This window comes from Callorhinchus milii, unplaced genomic scaffold (genome assembly GCF_018977255.1).
Source record: "Callorhinchus milii isolate IMCB2004 unplaced genomic scaffold, IMCB_Cmil_1.0 Scaffold19, whole genome shotgun sequence".
Taxonomy (NCBI): domain Eukaryota; kingdom Metazoa; phylum Chordata; class Chondrichthyes; order Chimaeriformes; family Callorhinchidae; genus Callorhinchus; species Callorhinchus milii.
The window spans coordinates 2,737,579-2,760,772 of NW_024704760.1; the positions used below are offsets into that span (position 1 = coordinate 2,737,579).

General features: G+C 47.5%; 1 protein-coding gene across 4 annotated transcripts; it reads left to right on the forward strand.

The window, feature by feature from the left end:
- Positions 1-832: 832 nt before the first annotated feature.
- On the forward strand, positions 833-21,757 carry LOC103191181 (solute carrier family 41 member 1). Of its 4 annotated transcripts, none has more exons than XM_042342031.1 (11): positions 833-972; positions 2,888-3,684; positions 10,972-11,079; positions 12,384-12,455; positions 12,839-12,983; positions 14,227-14,373; positions 14,634-14,781; positions 15,289-15,368; positions 16,118-16,252; positions 18,226-18,374; positions 19,058-21,757. In XM_042342031.1, exons 2-11 carry the CDS (start codon positions 3,271-3,273, stop codon positions 19,241-19,243), a joined length of 1,584 nt encoding a protein of 527 aa, XP_042197965.1. In that variant the 5' UTR covers positions 833-972; positions 2,888-3,270; the 3' UTR covers positions 19,244-21,757. The 4 variants fall into 4 exon arrangements, with proteins under 4 accessions (XP_042197965.1, XP_007910337.1, XP_007910336.1 ...); XM_007912146.2 differs by lacking the exon at positions 833-972 and adding an exon at positions 1,715-1,735; XM_007912145.2 differs by lacking the exon at positions 833-972 and adding an exon at positions 1,754-1,841.
- Positions 21,758-23,194: the final 1,437 nt, after the last annotated feature.

The window sequence follows — 23,194 nt, forward strand, 5'->3', positions numbered from 1 at the left end:
CAACGACAACGCCAACGCCGACGGCTTGCATTTGCGTCACGCCTTTCGCGCCGGGCGGGCTGTCATTTCAACTTCGGGTTTTTTTTATCATTCAAATTTGATTTTGTGTCAAAGTGCCTTTTGCTTTGCGTGTGTGACGTTTGTTTTGTTTTTTTTTTACGTGCAAGGGCGGCACCGGGCAACGGCAAGGCCCGATCGGAGTAAGGACCTGTGAGCGAGCGAGCGAGTGAGTGTGTGGGGAGTGAAGAGAGAGAGGGAGAGGGGGAGAGGGAGAGAAGTGGTTACACCATTGCCCCAGTGATGTGATGAGTGTATCTATTCTCCCGCCCCCCCTTTCCTCGTTCCAGTGATTCTATTGGACGGCTTCCCCGTCAATCACCGGACGCCATCGTTCTATTGGCTGACCAGGCTGTCAATCAACAGAGGGCGGGCGCTCTTGTTGGTCGAGCCTGCCTGTCAATCAACGGAGGGGCGGGGGCTGCCGTTGGTCCAGCCTGCCTGTCAATCAACGGAGGGCGAGGTTTCTATTGGTCCAGCCTGCCTGTCAATCAACGGAGGGCGAGGTTTCTATTGGTCCAGCCTGCCTGTCAATCAACGGAGGGCGAGGTTTCTATTGGTCCAGCATGCCTGTCAATCAACGGAGGGCGAGGTTTCTATTGGTTCAGCCTGCCTGTCAATCAACGGATCACGGCAACTGGGCGTCCTGGTCAATCACGGGGGTGGGGAGAGGGGGGGGGTGGAGGCGGGGATGCGAGGCGCTGATTCGCCGAGACTCCTGTCAATCACTCCTGGCGCGAGGTGTGATTGGGTGGCGGTGATGTCATTCAGGGCGCTTCCGGTCGGGAGGATGGCGGCGGTGGCTGCGACACCGGTTGCGTCGCGTGTGAATGAGCGACGCGAGCGAGTGAGGGGGAGGAGGAGGAGGTGGTGGTTCGCTGCGAAGATTGTGCGCAAATGGCAGCGGCTGCGACGGTGAGTGAGTGAGTGAGTGAGTGAATGTGTTGCGATCGCGAGCCGCTCGGTAACACTTTAACCAGAGAGGGAGGGAGGGCAGCGCCCCCCCCCCCCCCCCCCTCAGGCCCTCAGTCCCCGGCAGTGAAAGGCGCTGAGCCACAGCCTCGCGCGGCCCCTCACACCCCTCACTCACTCACTCATTTTACCTCAGCTCCCCCCCCCCCCCCAAACCCCCCCCCCCCACACACACTGGCATACCCCCCCCCACACACACACACACTGGCATACCCCCCCCCCACACACACACTGGCATACCCCCCCCATACACACACACACTGGCATACCCCCCCCCCCCCCCACACACACACTGGCATACCCCCCCCATACACACACACACTGGCATACCCCCCCCCCCACACACACACACACTGGCATACCATCCCCCCCACACACACACACTAGCATACCCCCCCCCCCCATACACACTGGCATACCCCCCCCCCATACACACACACACACACTGGCATACCCCCCCCCACACACACACACACTGGCATACCCCCCTCGCACACACACTTTCCCCCTCTCACACACACACAGAATGCACAGAATATACACAAACACACACAAAAAATTAGAAATTAAATCACGAACAAAAAAAGGTTAAAAGAAAAGCCACACCGGCGCTCTCTCTCTCTCTCACACACACACAACAAAAGTACATTTATAGAGCGCCCTTCACGTCGGGAGGACGTCCCAAGGCGCTGGACGACAGAGTGAGGTGTGGGGAGGGCAGGTTCCTCTGCGGGTGTGTGTGTGTGTGTGACTTTTGCAGCCTTTCTTCACTCGCCCTGAGACTGCCTTCGCTGCCTGCAATTTCTGTTTGTGTACGTGGGGTTTTTTTTTTGGGGGGGTGGGGGGAGGATATGTTTCGTCCACAAAATACACAGTCAGTTCACTTTGCAGTGAATTCTGCGAAGAGCTTTTGAGACATCTCGAAGACGTGATTAAGCCGCTCTATCGAGTGCCAGGATTATCGTGTGCTTTTTTGCGCATGTGGTTTTTGTTGTAATTTGGTTTTGTGCGTTTTGATGTATTGTGTAATTGTGAAGTATAATTAATTGCGGGTGTAACTGTACTTATTTACTTATGTGTGATTTGTTTGTTTGTGGAATTGTCTCTGCGTGTATCTTTTGGAGGGATGAGGGGATGAATGCTAATTTTGTTTTGTGTTTTTTTTTGGTTTATTGCGAGATTGTGTGGGCATAATTAATTGTGGGTGTAACTGTATGTTTAATTATGCGTACATTTGTCTATTTGTGGAATCGTCGCTCATTTTGTATCCTTTCGGGGTGGTGGTGGGGGGGGGGTGGGGGTGGGGGTGTGAAGGAAATGTTAAAAGGTGATGAGTGGTTTTTTTTTGGCGGTGGGGTTAGAAACGAGAGCGGAGAGGAGACTCAGCGGATGGCATTGAGAACTTTTTTGAATGGATGGAAAGGGGGAGAGAAAGTAGTAGCTTTGGGGTTTTATATAAAAAGACATCTCCCCAGCTTGGAGTCTGAGCTGCGTTCAATTTGTATTTGTGGTGGAAGTGGGGGGTGGGATGTTAACCTTGTCCAGATGTGTGGGGCAGAACTGCATATCGGACTTGACCCAATCCGAGGCTTAGCGCATATTTAAAGTAAATTATCCTCTGATTTTTTTTCCCCCCTCCCTCCCCACCCCCCCGAAAAAAAACAGATTTTAGTCAGGATTGGTGCCTTCGAACCGTTCATTTTTGGGGGAGGAGTAAAACATAGAAACCGACTCTCTCTCGCTTTTCTCTCTTTCTCTCTCTCTCCCCTCTCTCCTGTCTCTTATGTTTTTAAGCGGTGGAAAGTTTTTGGAATGAACAATTTTTCTTGATAAGTGGTGTTTTATTTCTCTCCTGCAGGATCGAATTATAATCGCTCACCCCCAAAAATCACCCCACACGAACAGGCCAGGAGGCGCTGCAGGAAGTGTGTTCTCTGTTTCCATCAGTGAATTGGAGCATTTATATTTTTTTGCCACGTGTGGAGAGAGGGTTCAGTGTTTGCCATCTCAGAGTCTGGATGGTACAGCTGACCTCCGCCTGGAACACAGCCCTGCCAAGCTCATCTCGCTTGGGAGCTGAAAAAGGAACTCGTTAACTAAAATTCTTGCCGTCCGGTCTGAGAAGTTACCGAGCGAGCTGGCTTCTCTCGTGAACTGAGGCGAAGCTTTCCAACCTTTTAATTTGGGAAGAAAGGAACAGGGGGAGACCATTATGCTGTTCTTAAGGTCCTGAATTACGCAATGTCTACAGAAGAGAAGGAGCTTGTGCAACTATACCACATCAATGGGAGAGCCTACCCTGTTGATGGCAATTCTGATGACTTTACCCTTTCCACCACTCCCAGCTCTTCCAAGGAGCTGGTGGGGGCTGAGAGCTCGGACTATTTAGCGGAGGAGGGAGAAGAGGAAGGGAGAGTGGAGGTGGTGGTAGTGGTCAGGGACTCTCGAGCCAATGCCAAGGGACTGAGGGAGGAGGATGCGCTCTTGGAGAACACCAGTCAGAGTAACGACAGTGATGATACCAGCAGGGATCCAAGCCCAGCCTCTGATACCCTCAAAGAGACTTCTTTCTCTATAGGACTGCAGGTTGTGTTCCCATTCCTGCTGGCAGGATTTGGGACTGTGGCAGCAGGAATGGTCTTGGATATTGTTCAGGTAAGTGTCCCGTTTTTATACACGGTAAACTCCTGATAACTCAACCCTGTCTTAACTTGTCACTACCACTTAAGTCATCATGCTGTTGGTATCCCGGCTGCATTTATTTCTGTACTTATACATATGCCTAACTCGCCACTCTGGATAACCTGTCACTGAGCCCTTTTTCCTCAGAGTGATGAGTTATCAGTTGACAGTATGTATAATGTGTGCATCCTACTCTTCCCTCCACAAGCCACCCACTGCGGGTGGGCAACCTTTATCCACAATTCCATTCTGAACTACCCGCTGCCAAGGTGCTTAATAGCAGCTTTGGGAATGTGGTAGCGATTACGTGTCTTTCATCTCCCTGCGGAGTGGCAGGTGGGGAAGGGAGGAAGTGGAGAGAGTTATGAGGATGAAGCTATCTATCCTTCCGCTCCGTGAGTTCAGAGCTCGTTTAAGATGCAGCTTAACGGTGAGCGCCTTTGCTTTTATGGCTTTGGCCTCTTTTGACTGCGGAAAAACGGCCAACAGTACAATTACAGCGTTTGTTTTTCCGAGAGTGGGCCGGGTCTGCAGGGAGAGTTCTGATCTTCGTTACAGGGCCAAGCGGTGAGTGCTGCTAACTGTTTGAGATCTATCACTCATGCTGTGATTGTGGGAGCAATCAAGAGGATTGCTGAGCATTAAAGGATGTGGGCTTAAGTGCAGTCTTTCCAATTGGTGCCAAGTGCTAAACAAGACTGGTGAAAGCATTGCGGTTATGTAGTTTTAAACATGGGTGAATTCAAAATGGAAATGCTGTAAAATCCTGAGTGCTCCACGCTGGCTTAACTTGTCGTTATCACTTAAGTCATTATGTTGTCAGTATCCCGGTCGCATTTATTTATGTATTTATACAGGTGCCTAGCTCGACCTTCTGGATAATTTGTCCCTGAACCCTTTTCCTTTGGAACGATGAGTTATCAGGAGTTTAATGTAAGACGACAACAGCAGCAACTTGTGCTTATGTTGTGCCCGTTGTGCGGGATAGCGTCTTGGAGCGAATTGGCGTTAAACGAGGCAGAGTTTGGATGCTGCGAATGGCCTCACTGAGCTGAGGAAGGGGAAAAACAGCCAGTGGTCACACTCTCGTGACTTCTCCCTCCCCCCCATTAAGCAACATCAGTTTCAAGCGTGGCTGAACTTGATCCACTTTTCTTTTCATTTAAAATAAATCACTGTGAAGGGGGAAAACATTATGACTGATTTGTTCTCACCACACACCCCAGCGATGTTTTGAAACTTGATGTCAGTGGAAAATTTGATGAGAACTGGAATATCCCTCATTTCTGATAAGGCACTGTATCAAACACAAGGCTTATTATTAGTAGTTTTGACTAGCTTTCTGTTTGAGCATCGAGACCTCGCAGACATAATGCTGTTGCACTTGTGACCATTCCAGCAATCTCTTCCCCCTCCCGTGACGCAAAGTGTTGTGGTTTATTTTTAAACGATTCCGTCAAGAAAGTCTATGGTTTCAAAACTTTGAGTTATCTGGCGAGGGAATGCCCTCTCCTCTGATATTAGACGGAAGCGCTCTCGCACTTAGTGGCTACGAGCGATTTTATTTTGGTCAATGGGAGCAGGGTTTCCCTTCACTCGGGTCCTGCAAACCCCGCAAGGTAAACCCCAGGGCTAGACAAGCAGCAGAAAGCTTGCCAGACAGTGCTTTCAATGGCAAGCTATGTGGTGTTAACTGGTTAAACTCAAGCAGTTAACACTCCTTCCCTCCCAACTCTGGGTTCTCCAAACCTTTGCTCTATCCAACTTGTGCCTAATTCTCTCTGGGGTTTAGGCAAGCAGAGCATATCCCTCCACAGTGGGGGGAGAGAGAGTGCCTGTAATGTTCCAGAAGTGGGAGAAATTTCCGTGTGTAGGTGGCGTTTGTATGTGGAACGCTCAGTATGGTTTGGATACTCTTTAAGCATGGCGATGAGTTTCCATCGCCCGGCTAACCCAAAAAAAATCTCTCCCTTCCTCTTTCTCCTCTCCCTTTCCTCCTCCACCCTTCAGGCTGCCTGGGGAAATGACAGCCCAGGACTGGAGGGATGCAGGTGATTCACATTTAAAATAACAAGCTGTGGAAAGAGGATTCCTGTGACCTGTGTGGAATGACGGACCGCACTGTTGCCTCGTGACTGAGTAGTGCTTACATCAGTCACAGGCGGAGATAGGTTTATAGTGTGATGGTTCAGTATTGTGGAGGAGCCTTACTTACTCCAGTTACTGTGTAATGACTGTGTGGGTTTGGCTCAGTAAAGCACATTGTGTCCTCCTTTCCTCTCCCTCCTGAAGCTCTCTTGATTCTTCTCCTGGGACCACCGTCGCTCCCCAATGCCTCGCCCATACGGCCCTTTCCATTGTTTGACCACAAGTGGGAGGCAATTAAGCCCCATCTTGCTCACACCTGTACGCTCTTCCAGCGGGGGCAGCCAGGAGTGGGAGCCACAGTTGAGTTGTCTCTCTCCCATGTGAAAACTTTGTCCTATTGTGGCCACGTTCAGCCTAATTGGGTCTTTTACTACAGTCCCCCCCCACCACTCTCCTGCTCGTTTCTGCCGCTCATCAAACTCAGGCCTGTTGCAAGTTCCTAGTATCGCCGGCCAAGTGTTCAGCCTTGTGCTTTTGACTTACAGAAACTTTGATTTCCTGCAGTGGGCGACACTCTATGCCGTTTAGCTGAGCCGCACGCATCTGTGTAACAGATTCCCTTTGATATTGCACTCTTTTCCTCCTTTTGTACTTTTATAATAATCCTTAACGTCTCAAAGCTATTTACAAGTGGGTTGACGTGTGCATATATTGGCAGACGCATTCACCTACAAAATACACAGTCACTACGCTTCACAATAAATGCAACTGCCTTTTATATGGCGCCTTTCATGTCAGGAGGATGTCTCAAAGCACTTAACAATACTGCCCAGACGATGAGCTCAAGTGGGGAAGAGGAGCTTGAACCCACAACCTTCTGACCCAGAGGCAAGAATGATAACAACCGAGTCAGGATGAGGATTATTATAGAAAAACAATGAGAAGGTTGAGATCTGACGTTCATTGCTGGGTGTTGGTGCCACTTAAACGGGGAATGGAAACGGTTTGGTGTCATGCTAGGAAAAGAGGGTGTGAGACGAGGCTGGGCTGGTCAATTTGTTAGCTGTACCTGGCCGACATCCATACACAGTAGGTTGACTTGCTTCACTGCTTGTATGTCTGCGCTTACCAATATTGCGAGTCCCTAATGCAAACCACCTCTCGTTGGAATGCAAGAACCACTCTGGCAAATTCTGCCAATTGAAATCCATTTACTTGTGTTTTGCCTGCCAATACACAGGCAAAGCACTTTGCAGTAAAACTCTGTGAAACGCTTTGAGACATTTTCACGAGGTGATAAGGCGCTGTATCAAATTCAACGATTATCGTTGTACGTATTTCATTTGTTTTGTTTAGAAATTAGGCATCTGTAAGGTCACCCAGCCATTGAACGGTCATAAAGCGAATGGCCAATTTATTTGGGGGGGGGGGCGCGGGCGTGGGAAGGAATTGCTGGCCAGGACACGGGAGAAACTCACTTCTCTTTTCCAAGCGATCTCTTGACACCGTTGGCCCTATCGAGGTGGAAACATCCACCTCCCACAGAGAGAGAGCTTGAGCCGCGTGGGAGATTGGGACGTCCTCCCGATATGGGAAGCTATGTATAAATGTAACCTTGTATTGTATATTGTTGTAGGGATCATGTTTTATAGGCGAATGCGCAGGCCAATCTGCTCATAGCGAAGTCCCACAGGCAGCCGTGAAGTGAGTGACCCAAATGCAGCCGAAACGCTCGCGTGCGTTTGTCACCTCCCGCTTGGATTACTCCAACTCACTCCTCGCCGGTCTCCCTAGCTCCACCATTCACAAGATCCAGCTCTTTCAAAACCCTGCCGCCTGCAGACTGACCTGGACTAAAACTCCGTACCCACATCTCACCAGTTCTGGCCCAGGTTCCAGGTTCCCCATCACCGAATGGATCGACTTCAAGATCCTCACAGTCGTGTTCAAATCCATTCACTCCTTGGTACCTCCCTATACCTCTCCGACCTTCTCACTCCCCAATCCACCAACTAGCGCCTCCGCTCAACAGTCACTAGCCTCCTGCTTGTCCCTCGCACCCTCTGCCACCATTGGAGGTCTCGCTTTCAGCCACTGCGCCCCAAAACTCTGGAACGCTCTGTATCAGTCCCTCTGCCTTGACCCCTCCCTCCCTTCTTTCAAGTCCCACCTGATAACTTTCTTCTTCGACCGTGCTTACGGCCACCTCCCCCCACAGCTCGGAGTCAGGTTCAGCCACTGTTAAGTGCTTTGAGACGCTACCCTGCGTGGAGGGCGCTCTTATCAGTTCAAGTTGTTGTTGTTGACCCTTTTTACTAGAAAGTGTGCAATTGGATTAGAGTGGATAATTTCAGGCTGGGGGTGGGGGAGAGCTATCATCAGCACAGACACGATGAGCCAAGTGCCCTCCTTCAATGCTGTAAACGAGCCTCGATTCCAAATGGCGTCGCCTTCAAAATGGATATATAATCGCTTCCTTTGACCTTCCTACATGTGGCACTTCCAGGGACAGCAACAGCTAATAGTGTCACACCAACATTCCTTATTTATGGATACCATATTAGAAGCCGTGCATCCAAATGTCAGCTCCACTCACTCCACCGTCCACAAACACGTCAAGAGAGGGTAGTGACTGGGAGTCCTCTGCCAACCTCCATCCTTCATCTGCCATCAGTATCACAGGGTCATTGAGACCAATTGTGCTGCTGGCCGCAAAGGCGATGGTGCGTTTCAATGCAAGACTGAATCTGGAGGGGTCTCTGGTCTCAGCGACACTGAACTGTGTGGTGGGGAAGGCAGCAATGGCAGGCAGGGTTGCCATTGGGCGCGAATGCGCTGATGCTCACAGTGAGTGCCCCAGACTGTGTGTTTCTGTGTCTCGCACTTGGAAAGGCAAAGCAGGGCGCTGGCCTATTTTAGAAGAGCCACAGTTGCTGGTGAAGTTGAATTGCCCGTTTTTTTTTTTTTAGAAACCATTGAAATACAAACAGACCACAGTTGGCATGTATTAGTTATAATAACAATTAATAAATTATCCTTGCTTTTGATGGCGGTTCACTTCGTGGCTGTTTGTGGGACTTTGTTGCGTGCAATTCGGCTACCACCTGGGCCCACGAAATACACAGTCACTACACTTCACAGTAAAATTATGCTGAGTGCTGTGAGACACCTCAACAACGTGATAAAGCACTATATCAAGTGCAATGATTATTATTAAGTGATATTAAGTGATGTTCGTGTTCCCTACTGGGTAAAGTGTCTTGTCTCTCTAAGATCTGGAATGAGCTGGTAGATCAGAGATTTTTACTTTGTACCTGTGCAATGGAAAACAACATGGCTTACGGAGCATTGGGTCCTATTTAAAGGGTGCCCTGGAACGCAAGTGAGCTGACAGCTGCTCGGATAGATCCCGCACCAGGAATCCTCATGTCTTTCATGTAGGGCCACTAGTTACAAACCGTAGCGGTGTAGAGTTACACTGAGTGAGCAAGAAGACTGGACTTTTTGTGCAGCTGCACACAAATTGCGCGTTCGCCAGCGTAATGCAGTCACTACACCTTCCACTAATCTACTGAAGAACTTTGAGACGTTGTCCTGACTTGAAAGATGCCGTGTTTCAAATGCGAGGGTTACTTATTTATTTTAGTTAAAATATGTCTATTCTGCAGATTATGTGATAACTTTACAGCGAGAAGGGCTGGAGGTGGAGGAGGTGAAGTTGTTTAATTCCGTGTCAGATCTTCGTGGGTGGATCCAGACCTTGAAGAGCAGGTGGCACCAACTGAACGTTGAACTTTTGATTAATGCAAATGTGGAACTCTCAGTCCCTGTATGAAACAGATTCTGAGAAATAGGTGATTGCTGTTTACACACTGATCACTGCAGGTCCAGGTGCCCTGAATGGTGGGGTTGGTCTGGCTGGGATTGCTGAACCTGTGTGTGTGTTGCAGGGGCTGGTGGGGGGGGGGGGAACCTGAATTAAACATTAATACGAGTGGAGTCTCGTTAAAGCCAGGGCATTGTCAGTGATGCTATTTCACTGCTGCGTGGTTAATATAACTTGCACATGACTGGCACTGGGTCATTCTGCTTGATCTCCTCATATAACAAGCTGGCCAAAAGTTGAAACCGATCACAATTCTTTCCAAAGCTCGGTAGTTTCAGCTGGTGTAACAAATGTCATAGCACTCTGTCACAGCGAGGGCAGATTCCATAATTGTCTGTCAATTCTCGTTGACCTTTAGTTGCGCCACCAGGCACTCTGGATCATAGTACATTGTAAGAAGCAAAGATGAATGAACGGTATTTAATCTCACATTAAACCTCTGGATTGATGGAACCCTTTAAAGAGTAGAATGACACCAGCAGAGCTCTAGATCTGAGAGAGTAATCCTAAATCATCCTTACATTTGGTGTTTTACGTCAGGACAACATCCCAAATACTCCACGGGATGTGCTGTAAAGTGCCGTGACTGTGTGTGAGTGTAGCAGCCAATTTGGACGCAGCAATGTCTCTACAACCATCTGTGAAGCGAGTGAGCAGGTTTTATTGGGGGGGATCGTTGGCCAGGAGATGATGCGCTTTTGAAAAGTTTTGGGGGGCGAAGACGATGGCAGAAAGCGATTTTGTCTCGAAGGCCGCGCTTTGAGAATCCTACCACCAGTGCTACTGACTGGAGTTATGAAACGAGAAAATGAAGCCGAGCCCGGATCTCTCTCGTAGCTTGGAGTGCGATGAGGCTGTGTGAGCAGCTGACGTGGGTCGAGGATTGCAAAGATGCCAACTTGTAGATATTTATTTGTGAGAGAAAGTCGCTTTGCGTTCCAGTATATCAGTGTTCACACTTTCCAAAGCCGCCATTGTTACGTCTTATAATAAGCCTCACATTTGATACAGTGCCTTATCATGTCATCGTGATGTCTCTAAGCCTTTCACAGGATTTTACCGTAAAGTGTAGTGACTGGCATTTTTTGTAGGTTGTCGCGGTAGCCAAGTTGCACACTGCAAGTCCCACAAACAGCCATGAAGTGAATCACGTAGAGGGTTTCATTGGAGGAGCAAACGCTGATATTAATACAACAGATGCGGTAGGCTCATAACGGGTTGCTAGTAGCCATTGTATGGCTCTTACACTGTGTTTTTTTATCATCCCCCTCCCCCTTTTCTTCCAGCACTGGGAAGTGTTCAGGGAGGTGACGGAGGTATTTATTCTGGTGCCCGCTCTGCTTGGCCTGAAGGGGAACCTGGAGATGACCCTCGCTGCCAGACTCTCCACTGCGGTGAGTGACGTGACGTCCGAAAGTGGTTGGATAGTGTTTCAATCAACTGCAAGCCTCCCTCCAATCTGGCTCGTACAGTTATTACACGGGTTCCCGTATAGACTCACTGTTTCCCTTCCTCACATTTCTTAAAGCGTCCGGAACTTGGCAATTTCTTAACCACATTTTGAAGCTGTTTTGCTTGTTTTCTTTTGACCAAATCAGAAAAGCACCTGGCTTCCTTCAGAGTTGGGACCAAATTCAACAATTCACCAAGTTGTGTACTCTCAGAGATAAATGAATGTGCGGCGGGGTGGGGAAGGAGGGGGATTTCTCTCCCAAAGCTGAGTTTTCCATTCTTGAGCACAAACCTGGCCCTGGTCAAAAACAAAGCTCTGTCACTCCAAACGAGAGAGACACGCAAACAGGCTCGGTGTTTTTATTCAGTCTTGTCGCACAAATCGGGTTGCCAGGTCAATGCAGAACCAACCCCAACCCATGTCAATCTCAAGGTGAGCCAAGATTTCTCTTATCTGGGCTGCATTGGCTTTTGGCTCAGGGTCTGGTTTAGGTTTGTGTCATTCTGACCTGAAAACCTAAGCCAAAGCTACTGTTTTGCTCCTTGCTTGAATAGACTGATTAGAACAAAGACTTTGGTGCCCAGTTTGTGCGCCTTTTGGAAAAACTCTTAATAATTCTTTTTCAAAGCATTATTTATTCACGGTAAAGGCTCCAGGATAAGATCCATACAGACGCTATTTAATCTATCCATTGCTGTTCAATGGAGTGTTTTTTTTATCGTAGGGAGCTGGGGGATGGGTTTGGGGGATTGGGGGAAAGAAGCCTTGCTTATCAACGTAAGACTTCAGTCGGTCTGTACAATTTTGTAACATCTGCTGAACTAACTTATAACACAATGGGAAATCTCTTCTGAAATCGCTTCATGGAAATTATTGTCGAGAGCAAGCAGTGGCCAGAGTATTTGTAGGCAAACCGGGCAGGCACTTTACACACAGCAAAGTCCCACAAACACCGATGAGGTGAATGACCCAACATATTTTGTCAATCAGGACACCGGGAGGAACTCCCTTCTCTTTTAGAATAGTGACAAAAGTTTATGGAACGGTCCCCAGAACAGGCAGACGGGACCTCGGGTTAACGGCACATTGTTGCACCTCCGACAATGCAGCGCTTTACAATGAGCAAACTTCTAACCCAGAGGCCAGAGTGCTACCAACTGAGCCTAGGTGGGACTCCTTACTCTCGCTCCTTCATCTCAAAGCCTGTGTTAACTGGTCTCTCCTTTTCCAATCTGGATTCCACAGGCCAACATCGGACAAATGGATTCAGCCTCAGAGCAATGGAGGATGATCACAGGAAACCTGTCTCTAATCCAGGTGAGAACAGATGAACAAATCGGAGTCTAATAATTATTATTATTAATAATAATCCTTGTTTCGTATCAGCAGCACTTCTCGAAGCGCTTCAGATACTATACTGTGTTAATGTTGTTTAATATGGTGCCTTATCACTTTATTGATAGCTCACAAAACGCTTGATAGTATCCTATTGTAAAGTATTGTGAATGGTATATTGTTGGCCAAGGCAGCAGCGAATTTGCACATAGCAGCGTCCCACAAACAAACAATTTTATGGAGGAGGGGTGTGGGTGGCGGTGGAGGGGGTGGGGAGGGAAGAGAAGAGAGATTGTTGGCCGGGACATTTTAATAATATTTGCAATAACGTTTTTTTTCTCTCTTCTCTCTCCTTCCCCCCTCAGGTCCAAGCGACCGTGGTGGGTTTCCTCGCCTCTGTGGCCGCGGTGGTGTTTGGTTGGATTCCTGAAGGCCATTTCCGTCTGGATCACGCTGTCCTGCTATGTGCCAGCAGCATGGCCACAGCCTTTATAGCCTCCCTCATATTGGGTAAGAGGTGTGGGCTCCTGCAGTGTGCTGTGATGGGGTTGTTTCTGTTCTTATTCTTTACCTCGTTTGCCCCAGCAGCGTCCCACAAAGAGTCATGGGTTGAAGTGACCAAATTATTATTATTATTTTAAAATTTATTTTTTGCTTTGAAGTGAATATTACCCCCGGGAAAAGCGATCCGCCAATCAACTAACAACTGGGTTCCTAGCGTGGAGTAAGGAAACTTGCCCAATGTTTCATCCTGCCCAGGAATCGAACCCAGGTCCTCTTGCTTGAGACGCGAATGCGTCAATTGCAATGGGATCCCCTGTCCTCTTCTACCTCCCCCCCCACCACCACCACCACCACCCCCCGATCAGAAAGGTGTGAGGCACCAGTCCAAATCCCACTGCTTGCTCACTAGGGATGTGGGAAGGCAAGGTGGTGAAATGTCTGCCTGTGGTGTAAGGCTGAGGAATTCAGCAGTCACGGTGCAGGTAGTGTGTGAGTGATCCGTACAATGGGCTGCTTCTGTTGCCGTCTGAGTGCTGGCCTCAGGGCTGTTAGCCCTCCGTGTGAACGGGAATACTGTGTGAAGGAAACATTCTTGCTATGTGAAAGTTAATTGAACAAAGGGTGTTCAGGAATGCAGTCAGATGTGCTGAGAAGTCTACGTGTTCTTTTTTCAAGGGGGTGGAGGGGAAAGTGTGACTTTTAAGGGGTCACAGAACACTGAAGCCTCCGGGTTTCGTCTGTCATCCCACACCCCCATTGTCCCTCGAAGATCCCAACCGTCAGTGAATGGGTCGTTTCCCCCCCGCCCCTCACATGTGCTAAAATATTTCAGGCCCCCCGCCCTGCTGTGCGTAGCATATCCATGAGAGAGAGAGCTCAGAATCTGTTTGAGCCCATTTTTGTTTTTGAATGAATTTAAATTTGATTTAATTTAATATTAATAATGATAGCAATCCTTGCGTTTGATACGGCGCCTTATCACGTCATTGAGACGTCTCAAAGCGCTTCACTGTAAGACGGTTCGACTGTATATTTTGTGGGTGAAATGCGGCAGCCAATTGCGCACATCAGTGTCTTGAACCGACAACCTTCTGACTCGGAGGCAAGAGAGAGAGCACTCACTACAACTGAGCCTGGCTGACACAATTTGGTGTAATGGCTGTTTGAATTGGGAGGGGGGTGTGGTGCTGGGGTAGAAGGGATTGTCTGCGTGAGCGTGTTCTGATTGCCGTCCGGTTTCTGCGGACAGGGATGATCATGGTCGGTGTCATCATCGGCTCGAGGAAGATTGGCATCAACCCGGACAACGTGGCCACTCCCATCGCGGCCAGCTTGGGGGACCTGATCACACTGGCTCTGCTGTCCGGGATCAGCTGGGGGCTCTACGTGCAGCTGCGTAAGTCCTTACACAATCGTTAGCTCCCGTCTCCTACAGGAGAGGAGGGTCTGATTAATAATAATAATAATCCTTGCATTTGATTTAGCACCTTATTATGTCTTTGAGCCGTCTCGAAGCACTTCACAGGATACACTGTAAAGTGAATTGACTATATTTTTTGTGGACGAAACGCGGCAGCCAAATTGGGCGCAGGATGCCCTTTATTTAAGCGGTGTCTGTCTCTCGCTCACTCACACTCTTTGTTTCTGCCGTTGCAGAGGCACATCCTTACATCAACACGCTGGTATGCCTTTTCTTCGTGGCTTTGACTCCTCTCTGGATCATTGTGGCGAAGAAGAACCCGATCACACGAGAGGTGCTGTACTCCGGCTGGGAGCCAGTCATCATCGCCATGACTATCAGCAGGTACCGACCACTGAACCAATTTTAATCTAGTCGCTGCTCATACCGTGGGGCGCATGTGCATGTCAGCATACTTGTGTGTGCACGTGATAAACAGGGACCCGTGTACCAGGAAAGAAGGGAAGGTGGAATTTGACAAAATGTCACACTTCTCTTTTATCGTCACCGGGGTGCCATTCACCAAAACAATTACACGTTTTGAAGCGTATTAGTTGCATACAGTCTTGAGCTTGGTTCACTTTGTCATGTTTATATCGTTTATATTTAATTTTCTTTGCAGCCATTTGTATCTCTGACCAGCGTCCACATTTTCATCTCTTTCTCCTCTTCCATTCCTTTTTTCTGTCTTCCCCCGCACTTCCCGTCTCAACAACAACACATTACATGTGTATAGCGCCTTTCACGTCAAGCGGACATCTCGTTTGAATAGACGCTGTTGCTAATAATAAACTTTGCTGCCTTCGGGAAGTGCTTATGCTATGATGTAACTGCAGTGTTGGTGTGTTTCAGTGTCGGTGGGTTGATATTGGATAAAACAGTATCGGATCCGAACTTTGCAGGAATCGCTGTTTTTACCCCAGTTATCAACGGCAAGTACTTTTTAAAAAAAACTCTGCTACATTTGTGCATTTATCCCGTCAGCTCACCAGTATCACAGAATGCAGCAGCTCACAGAGATAAATGTGTGTAAACCAAGTATAGCTTTTTGTTATGTTTGTGTTTGGGGGTGGGGGAAGGAGAATAATAAATGGAATAAGAGGTCACAGAAGCAATAATGTACTCCGTAGGTTTCAAGGCCATGGGCTGTATAAATAATAATCCTTGCATTCGATACAGTGCCTACAGTGTCGAAACATTTCTTAAGCTTATGACTACAATGCACACAGTCGTAACACTTTACAGTATATCCTGTGAAGCGCTTTGAGATGTCCTTCTGATCAATAAGGATTTTAAAGTGCTTCAAGGGGAATTGCGATTGAATGCGCTGACTGTGTGTTCTGCAGGCGAGCGCGGTAGCCAGTTTGCACGCAATAAAGTTGCCCAAACAGCTGCCAGGCAAACGGACAGATTAACCGGATCTAAGATGAGTTCTGAATCCGGAGGGGAGGGACTGCTGCAGGGCTGTGTGTCTAAATGGCTGTGCTGTATCCTGCCTGGAGACGATAAACATTGGTTCTGATTTGACATGTTTAAAAGTTTTTTTTTCATGGTCTTGCTGAATAATTAGAACAAAGTAATTGTCTCTCAAACTTTTTTTTTTGCCACGTGTGATGTGATGGGACCTGGAGTCCTGTTACCCTCCTCTGTCTAATCTTTGGTCTCTGTGCATGTTCCCCAGGGGTTGGTGGCAATCTGGTGGCAGTGCAGGCCAGCCGAATTTCAACCTACCTCCACCTCTCCAGTCTGCCGGGCTCGGTGACAGGAAACGTGCCCAAGACATGCCCCAGCCCTTGTCGCACTTTCTGCAGTTCAGGTGAGTCCCTAACTTCACGTGAGTTTCAGCCTTCAACTCCGCCTGGTAGCACATGCACCTGCGTAGTCAGAAACTTGTGGGTTCAACCCCCCCACCTCCCCACCTAGGGGGGTCCTTTGAGCAGTCTTGAGTTCTAAGTGCCAGGGGAGCGCCACACCGCATGCTATCCTTTCAATGAGACGTTAAACCTCTTAAAGCCTCTTCTGTTCAAGCGGACCCGTTTAAGATCCCATAAAGCTATTGGTAAAGTGGTTTCAAAGATGTATCTTTGACCAAAGGTGAACTCCAACAATATTGTAGAACTTAAACTGTTTTGGTAAGTATAGAGAATATCCTTGTTAACTCTGGACGTCCAGCATGTTAAGCTATCAGCTGCAGCTTTTGTTGTGTGGGTGGGGCAGGGGAGAAGGGGGTTGGGGGAAAGAATAGTAAAGGTGAGGGTCGTGTCCCAGGACAGGCAACATTGGGAGCAAAGATTTTTTGGAGTCCTGTAGCTCAGTGGTTCGACCGCTCGCCTTGCAAGCCAGACACCTGGGTTCAATTCCAGGCAGGGCAGAACCTTGGGCAAGTTTCCTTACTCCACACGCTTAATAATAATCCCCCCCAAAAACAAAACAATCATAAAATTGGTCATTTTCAATCCACGAGTGTTTGTGGGACAGACGCTGCGGTGCGCAATTGGCTGCCGCATTTCACCCACAAATGTACAATCGGTTCACTTTGCAGCATGTTCTGTGAGGCGCTTTGAGACGTCTGGAAAACGTCGTGAAAAGCCCTGTGTAAAATGCAAGGATTATTATTATTATTATTTTGGAGGAAGCAGCTGGAAAAAATCTGCTCTGAGATTGCAGTGACAGAAATGTACCACCGGAGGGTGACATTTCATTGCTCTTCCAGCCTTGTTTTGGGCTCAGATAGTGAGACTTTTTTTAAATGTTCTGTTGCGACCGCAGAGTTTGGGCTCCGAAATGAAGCGCCTCCTTTTTTGTGCGTGTGCTTTGCTTTGTTTTGCTAACTGAACACGCTGAGAAAGTTGGAAACGTTTGTGTTCTCCCACTCCCTCTGATCCATACTGGCTGTCTCTCTCTCTCTCTCTCTCTCTCTCTCCCTCCCTCTCTCCCGGTCATATAAATCTGCTGTAACCCACAGTTGGTGAATTGCCACATGGTGTTAAGAACAGCAGCTGCATTGTTGCAACAGACATTCAGACTCCTTTAGCCTCAGCCTTATTTACTCCGCTGCCCTGAGTTCTCCTGAAACCGGAGCGTGGAGTGGAGCACGGCACCGAGCCGGGGAGGGGTGGGGGGGAGGTGATCGTAGGCACGGTCGAAGAGGAAGGTCTTCAGGCGCGACCTAAAATGGGGAAGGGTCGGGGCAAGGCGGAGGGATAGAGGAAGAGCGTTCCAGAGTTTCGGGGTGTAGTGGCGGAAAGTTTCCATGCGTGTATGGAAATTTCCCTTTGCCTGGTATGCAAAGCACGCTCTCTAATAAATAATAATAATAATCCTTGCATTTCATACAGCGCTTTTTCACATCTTCTCGACGTCTCAAAGCGCTTCACAGAATATGCTGTAAAGTGAATTGACCGTATATTTGTGGGCAAAACGCGGCAGCCAATTGCGCACAGCAATGTCCCACAAACAGTCGTGGATTGAAAATAACCAATTTATTATTGTTTTTGGTTTTTGGAGGGATTATTATTAGGCTCTGTGTGGAGTAAGGAAACTTTCCCAAGGTTTCGCCCTCTGCCTGGGATTGAATCCAGGTGTCTCGCTTGCAAGCGAGCGCTCTAACCACTGAGCTACAGGACTCTACCTCCTAGAGGGATGCAACTTGCTTACCTAACGTTCAAACACAGAATGCGCAGTGGATATACTGTTGGTGTTTAAGCAGCTAAATCTGTGCAGCTTGCCTCCTGCTTATCTTTATGTGAGATGTTATTGATCATTTCTCTCTCTCTCTCTCTCTTACAGATTTGAATTCCAGATCTTCTCGAGTGTTGCTCCTGCTGGTTGCACCTGGTCACTTGGTCTTTCTCTACACTATTAACTCCTTACAGGGCGGGCACACCACGCTGACCCCTATATTTATCGCGTTCTACATGACAGCTGCTATGCTGCAAGTAGGTTTTTAAACACAAGCTGATAGTTTTTTTTTAACGCTGTTGAACGTTTTATTATTTTTTTAAACATTAATAATAATGCTCACGTTTGATACATCGGGAAGATATCTGAGAACACTTCACAAGATTTGCTCTACCAATGTGAAAGCCACTATATGACTAAACTGAATTCAATTTCGAGTCCATATTGGTTAGAGTGCTCGTCTCGCAAGTGAAAGTACTTGGTTCCCTGGGGGTGGGGGGGCAAAACCTTTGCCAAGTTTTTTTATATTGAGGAATAAGTAGGAATCCGGTTGTTAGTCGATTGGCAGCTCATTTTCTGGGGGTAATAATCCCTTCAAAAAAATAATAATAATTTGGTCATTCAATCCACAGCTGTTTGTGGAACACTACTGTGTGCAATTGGCTGCCACGTTTTGCCCACAAAATATACAATTAATTCACTTTACAGTATATTCTGTGAAGCCCTTTGAGACATCTCAATGATGCGATAAGGCGATTTATCAAGTTCAAGGATTATTATTAATATTAATTTACTGGAAGGTGTAGTGACTGTATTATGCAGGCGAACACAGCGGCTAGTTTGCACACAGATCAACTTGACTGCTTTCTGTGCTGGTGACCTGACAGTGCTTTATCCCTGTTTTTCCCCCCCTCCCACCACCCCCCCAAAAAAAAAACAGGTGGTGATCCTACTCTACGTGGCTGACTGGATGATTCATTGGATGTGGGGCCGAGGCATGGATCCAGACAACTTCTCCATCCCGTACCTGACGGCGCTGGGTGATTTACTAGGGACAGGATTCCTAGCTCTCTGCTTCCACATCCTCTGGTTGATCGGCGATCGGGATACAGATGTGGGGGACTAACACGGAGGATATCAACCCTGCCTCACTCACCCACCCACACAACCAACCCCAGTCCTCTTCCCCCACCCCCACCCCACCACCCACTTCAAAGAAAAACTAGGTGGGATTAAATCAGCAAGTGCAATTTCTAAGGACAAGGACTTCAGTTACGCTACACATGATGGAGACCGTCTTGTACACAGTGCAGTACAGCTCAGCCTACGTGCAGGAACCCACAGGAGATATTTTTGGTGCGGAGATGCTGCTAAATCGGGAGCGTTCACACGGTGCAATTGGCTGCAGTGTTCATCGAAGATCTGCTGCATAAGGGGCAACATACATACGCACGCACACATACACAAACACGCACGTACACACAACACACTAAGTCATGGGACATTGATCTCCCGTGACCTCCAAACTGGAAGCTGCTAATTTAAATTTCAGGGTTTGGGGTTTTTTTTTTCGTTTCTTTGAATCTTAATTCGCGGGAGATGAAACCTGCTGTTTGGCTATTCCGAGGGATGAGATGTTATTTTTAAAACGGAAAGAGTGATTCCCTTTTTTCTTTCAAACCCCATCCCCACCCCGTTTCCTCCTCCTCCTCCTCAAGGTGACCCTCTTCAATATGGGGAGTAATTGGATTTTACAAATGTTTGTAAAGAAAAAAGGGAGACTGTTATTCATTCACTGAGCATGTTCGGTGTCGTGCATTCACAGACGTGCATCTTCTCAGCTCTCGTTGCATACGGCATGCAATGCATTGACCCTCATGTAGACAGACTGCACATTGTTGGTTATTTTGTGGGGTGGGGGTGGGGTGGCAGTACTATAGTTTGAAACTTGCAGAGTTCCTCCGTGCTCCTAATGAGTTATTTACCTCAAATCTGTATCTGACCAATTGTTGTTTCCAAATGAGCCTTATATTGGATGAAGGATGGATGGATGAAGGAATCACTGGAATAAGCTTTTTGCCCCCTTGTGTCTGGGCTTTTACCTCTTGGGGAGGGGGTAGGGGAGTGGGAACTTTGTGCATGATTGCGTATCTGCCTGGGGCGCTGCAGAATAACTGCTTTCCAAAGCAACTAGTGAGAGTGAGATGATGGTATTTAACCTCAGAACAAGTATTAATTACTGCCTTGTCTACCCGTAATCAAATGACTTGCCAAATTAGAAGGCGTCTGCACTGCTTTACCGAATGCCTACTTTTACGAAGTAGCGGCGTACAGCTGGCGGTTGGCAACACATCCTTTCTGTTGACCCCGCAAAGCATTTCCCCCCCTGCTCCCCGTTGCCTGTCCAGTGTTACGAGTTGTCGTTCGGCACAGTGACATGAAAATCATCTCAAAGAGATGTTCTGATCATGATGAACATTGCCCGCCCCACCCCCCCCAAAACTTATCACCATCGCTCATGTATCATGCACAATTTAGGAGAAACCTTTAAAGTCCTCCCCGTCCCCCGTCCCCCATGTGTTACATTTTATAGTGCACTATTCCCCCCCAACCCCCCACCCCGTGGCTCTGAAAGTGTACAATAAGGATTTATATTGCAGTGGGAAGGCAGTCAATGAAAAAGGCGGTTAGTAGCTTAGAGCTCGCATCTAAGTTTTGCCCCCCGTCCCCCACACACACACACACACACATATACGCGCACACAATGCCACAGCAACCACAGTTTGGAGCACGCTGTTAACATTTTGCAAAACGTCTTGGACAATTATGTCGATTTTTTTTTTTTTTTTGAATCTCTTAATCGCAAATGAAATTTATAACGGGATTGACCGAGTGCTCAGTGTGAAGTGATCCGATGACGTTTTCGATCTTACTGTAGCGAGGCCAAAAGATTTTCTTCTTTTAATTGTTTGAGGATGAAGTGGACTCCTCTCTTCTCTCCCCCCCCCATCATTTTTTTATTTTGACAGCCATATTTAAAGAGAGAAAGTGTTGCTTTGGTCACTGGTTACAGAGATACTCTTCCCCTGAAGGGTTCTGAATATAGAGAGTATGCTTACCAACCTGATTCTGTTGCTTTGCAATGGTTCTCAAATAATGCTTGAGTAGAGAATGACACAGTGCAATAGTTGAATAGGTTATCATGACAAATTGATGCCCAACCCACTTCCCTTCCTCTCCCTCTCAAGTCATTTTAAGTTATGAATGTTTTATCTTAACAGGTTGTCTTTTGTGTTGCAAATTTTTGTTTTGCACTCGATTTATATATTTTTTTCCCCCTCCTCCCTCCTCCCCCCCCCCTCTGGAATGTGATTTTAAAAATAAATAAATTGCGGGGAGAAAGATAAAAAAAAAAAACAAGCAAAAGCTTAATCGCAATGTTTTTACTGAAAGCAGGCTGTCTTAATCCAAATTTCATTCTTGCTCTGTGAATGGAAATTCTTTCCGTCACAGTGCTCAGTGTCCTGACCCAGTTACCTGCACAGTATGTCCAAATTTAATATTTATATGTAATTGCCGAGATGTTGTGAACATCCTGGGTATCTGTATTTGATAAAATAAAATGTCATTTAATGATGAACTGTCTTTTTATTCCCTTCACCACCCTGTCGCTTTCTCTCTGTCTCTTTTTCCTGTTGATTCCACGTGACACTTAAGACAGTACGCTTAAGTGACACTTAAGACATTTTATGAATGAGCATGAAATGGGCTGTCATCCGAAGCCTCCAGGGGGTTGAGCTGCGGTTTAAACTTGTGTAAACTGTTCAGTGCATTTCATGTTTGTTACTGGGAAAGCATTGTGAAACAAAATGAACCTCTCTGTCTGGTACCCTGATTGACATCCCTCAAGTTGCTGGCGCTATAGTGTGCTACGTGCCATCTTCAGACTGATCAATTGCTGAAGGAGCCACGCAACACTAAATGGACAGTAAGAGTGGGACTTTGCCAATACTGCAACTGAACAACAGTTGCCAGAAATTAAAATTCAGTGTGTTTCTGGCCCAAATGTAGCCCAATATAATGCCTGGGTTAGTGCTTTTGAAACTTAAGAAAGGCTCCTCGGTGGGGAGGGGAGGCTGTAGGTTTAAATTAGAAAAATAAAGATAAAGCACCTGCCCAAAGCTGTTTTCTTCAGGCACAGTACAACAAAACACACCTAATTAGCGTTCAAGCCCCAAATCGGGACTTGGAATCACAGTCCAGGCTGACATTCCAATGCAGCGATGGGGATGTGTTGGAATGCCTTCCTTTGGATGAGACATTAAACCGAGGTCCCGTTTGCCCGTTCAGGTGGGCGTTAAAGATCCCATGGCACTATTTGAAAAGAGAAGGGAGCTTCTGCTGGTGTCCTGGCCAACAATCTCCCAAGTTAAAATTGGTCACTCCGTGGCTGTATGTCGGACACTGCCGTGAGCAAACTGGCTGCTGCATTTCGCTGATAAAATACATAGTCTATTCACTTTACAGTATACCCTGTGAAGCGCTTTGAGACATCTTGATGACGTGATAGAGCGTTATATCAAATGCAAGAATTTTTTTTTAAAAAAATTGGGTCAGCCGAGTGTGTGACTCATACGGAAACCTATCGCCATGCTGACGAGTATCCAAACCAAGCTGAGAATTCCATGCATCCCACCGGCACTGTTTGTGGGACACAGCTGTGTGAAATCGGCTGCCACGGTTTCGCCCACGAAAAAAAATACAGTCGATTTCACTTCACCAGTATATTCTGTGACGTGCTTTGAGACGTCTCGCAGACCTGATAAGGCGCTATTATCAAATGCAAGGATTATGATTATTATTATTATTATTATTGCGTGTGGGAATCCCGGAGAGAGATTGTTGGAATCTCTCCCTGGAGGGACATATCCTGCTTGCCTAACTCCGGAAAGTATTTTGTGGAGTCCTGTAGCTCAGTGGTTAGAGCACTCGCTTTGCAAGAGAGAGACCTGAGTTCAATTCCAGGCAGAGGACGAAACCTCGGGCAAGTTTCCTTACTCCACACAGAGCCTAATAA

Bases quoted from the DNA above. Each gene is read 5' to 3' on its own strand.
- LOC103191181 (XM_042342031.1), top strand. From the start codon at position 3,271: ATGTCTACAGAAGAGAAGGAGCTTGTGCAACTATACCACATCAATGGG. The intron at 3,685-10,971 runs GTAAGTGTCCCG...CTTTTCTTCCAG, and splicing joins TGGTCTTGGATATTGTTCAG to CACTGGGAAGTGTTCAGGGA. The intron at 14,374-14,633 runs GTAAGTCCTTAC...CTGCCGTTGCAG, and splicing joins GGGGCTCTACGTGCAGCTGC to AGGCACATCCTTACATCAAC.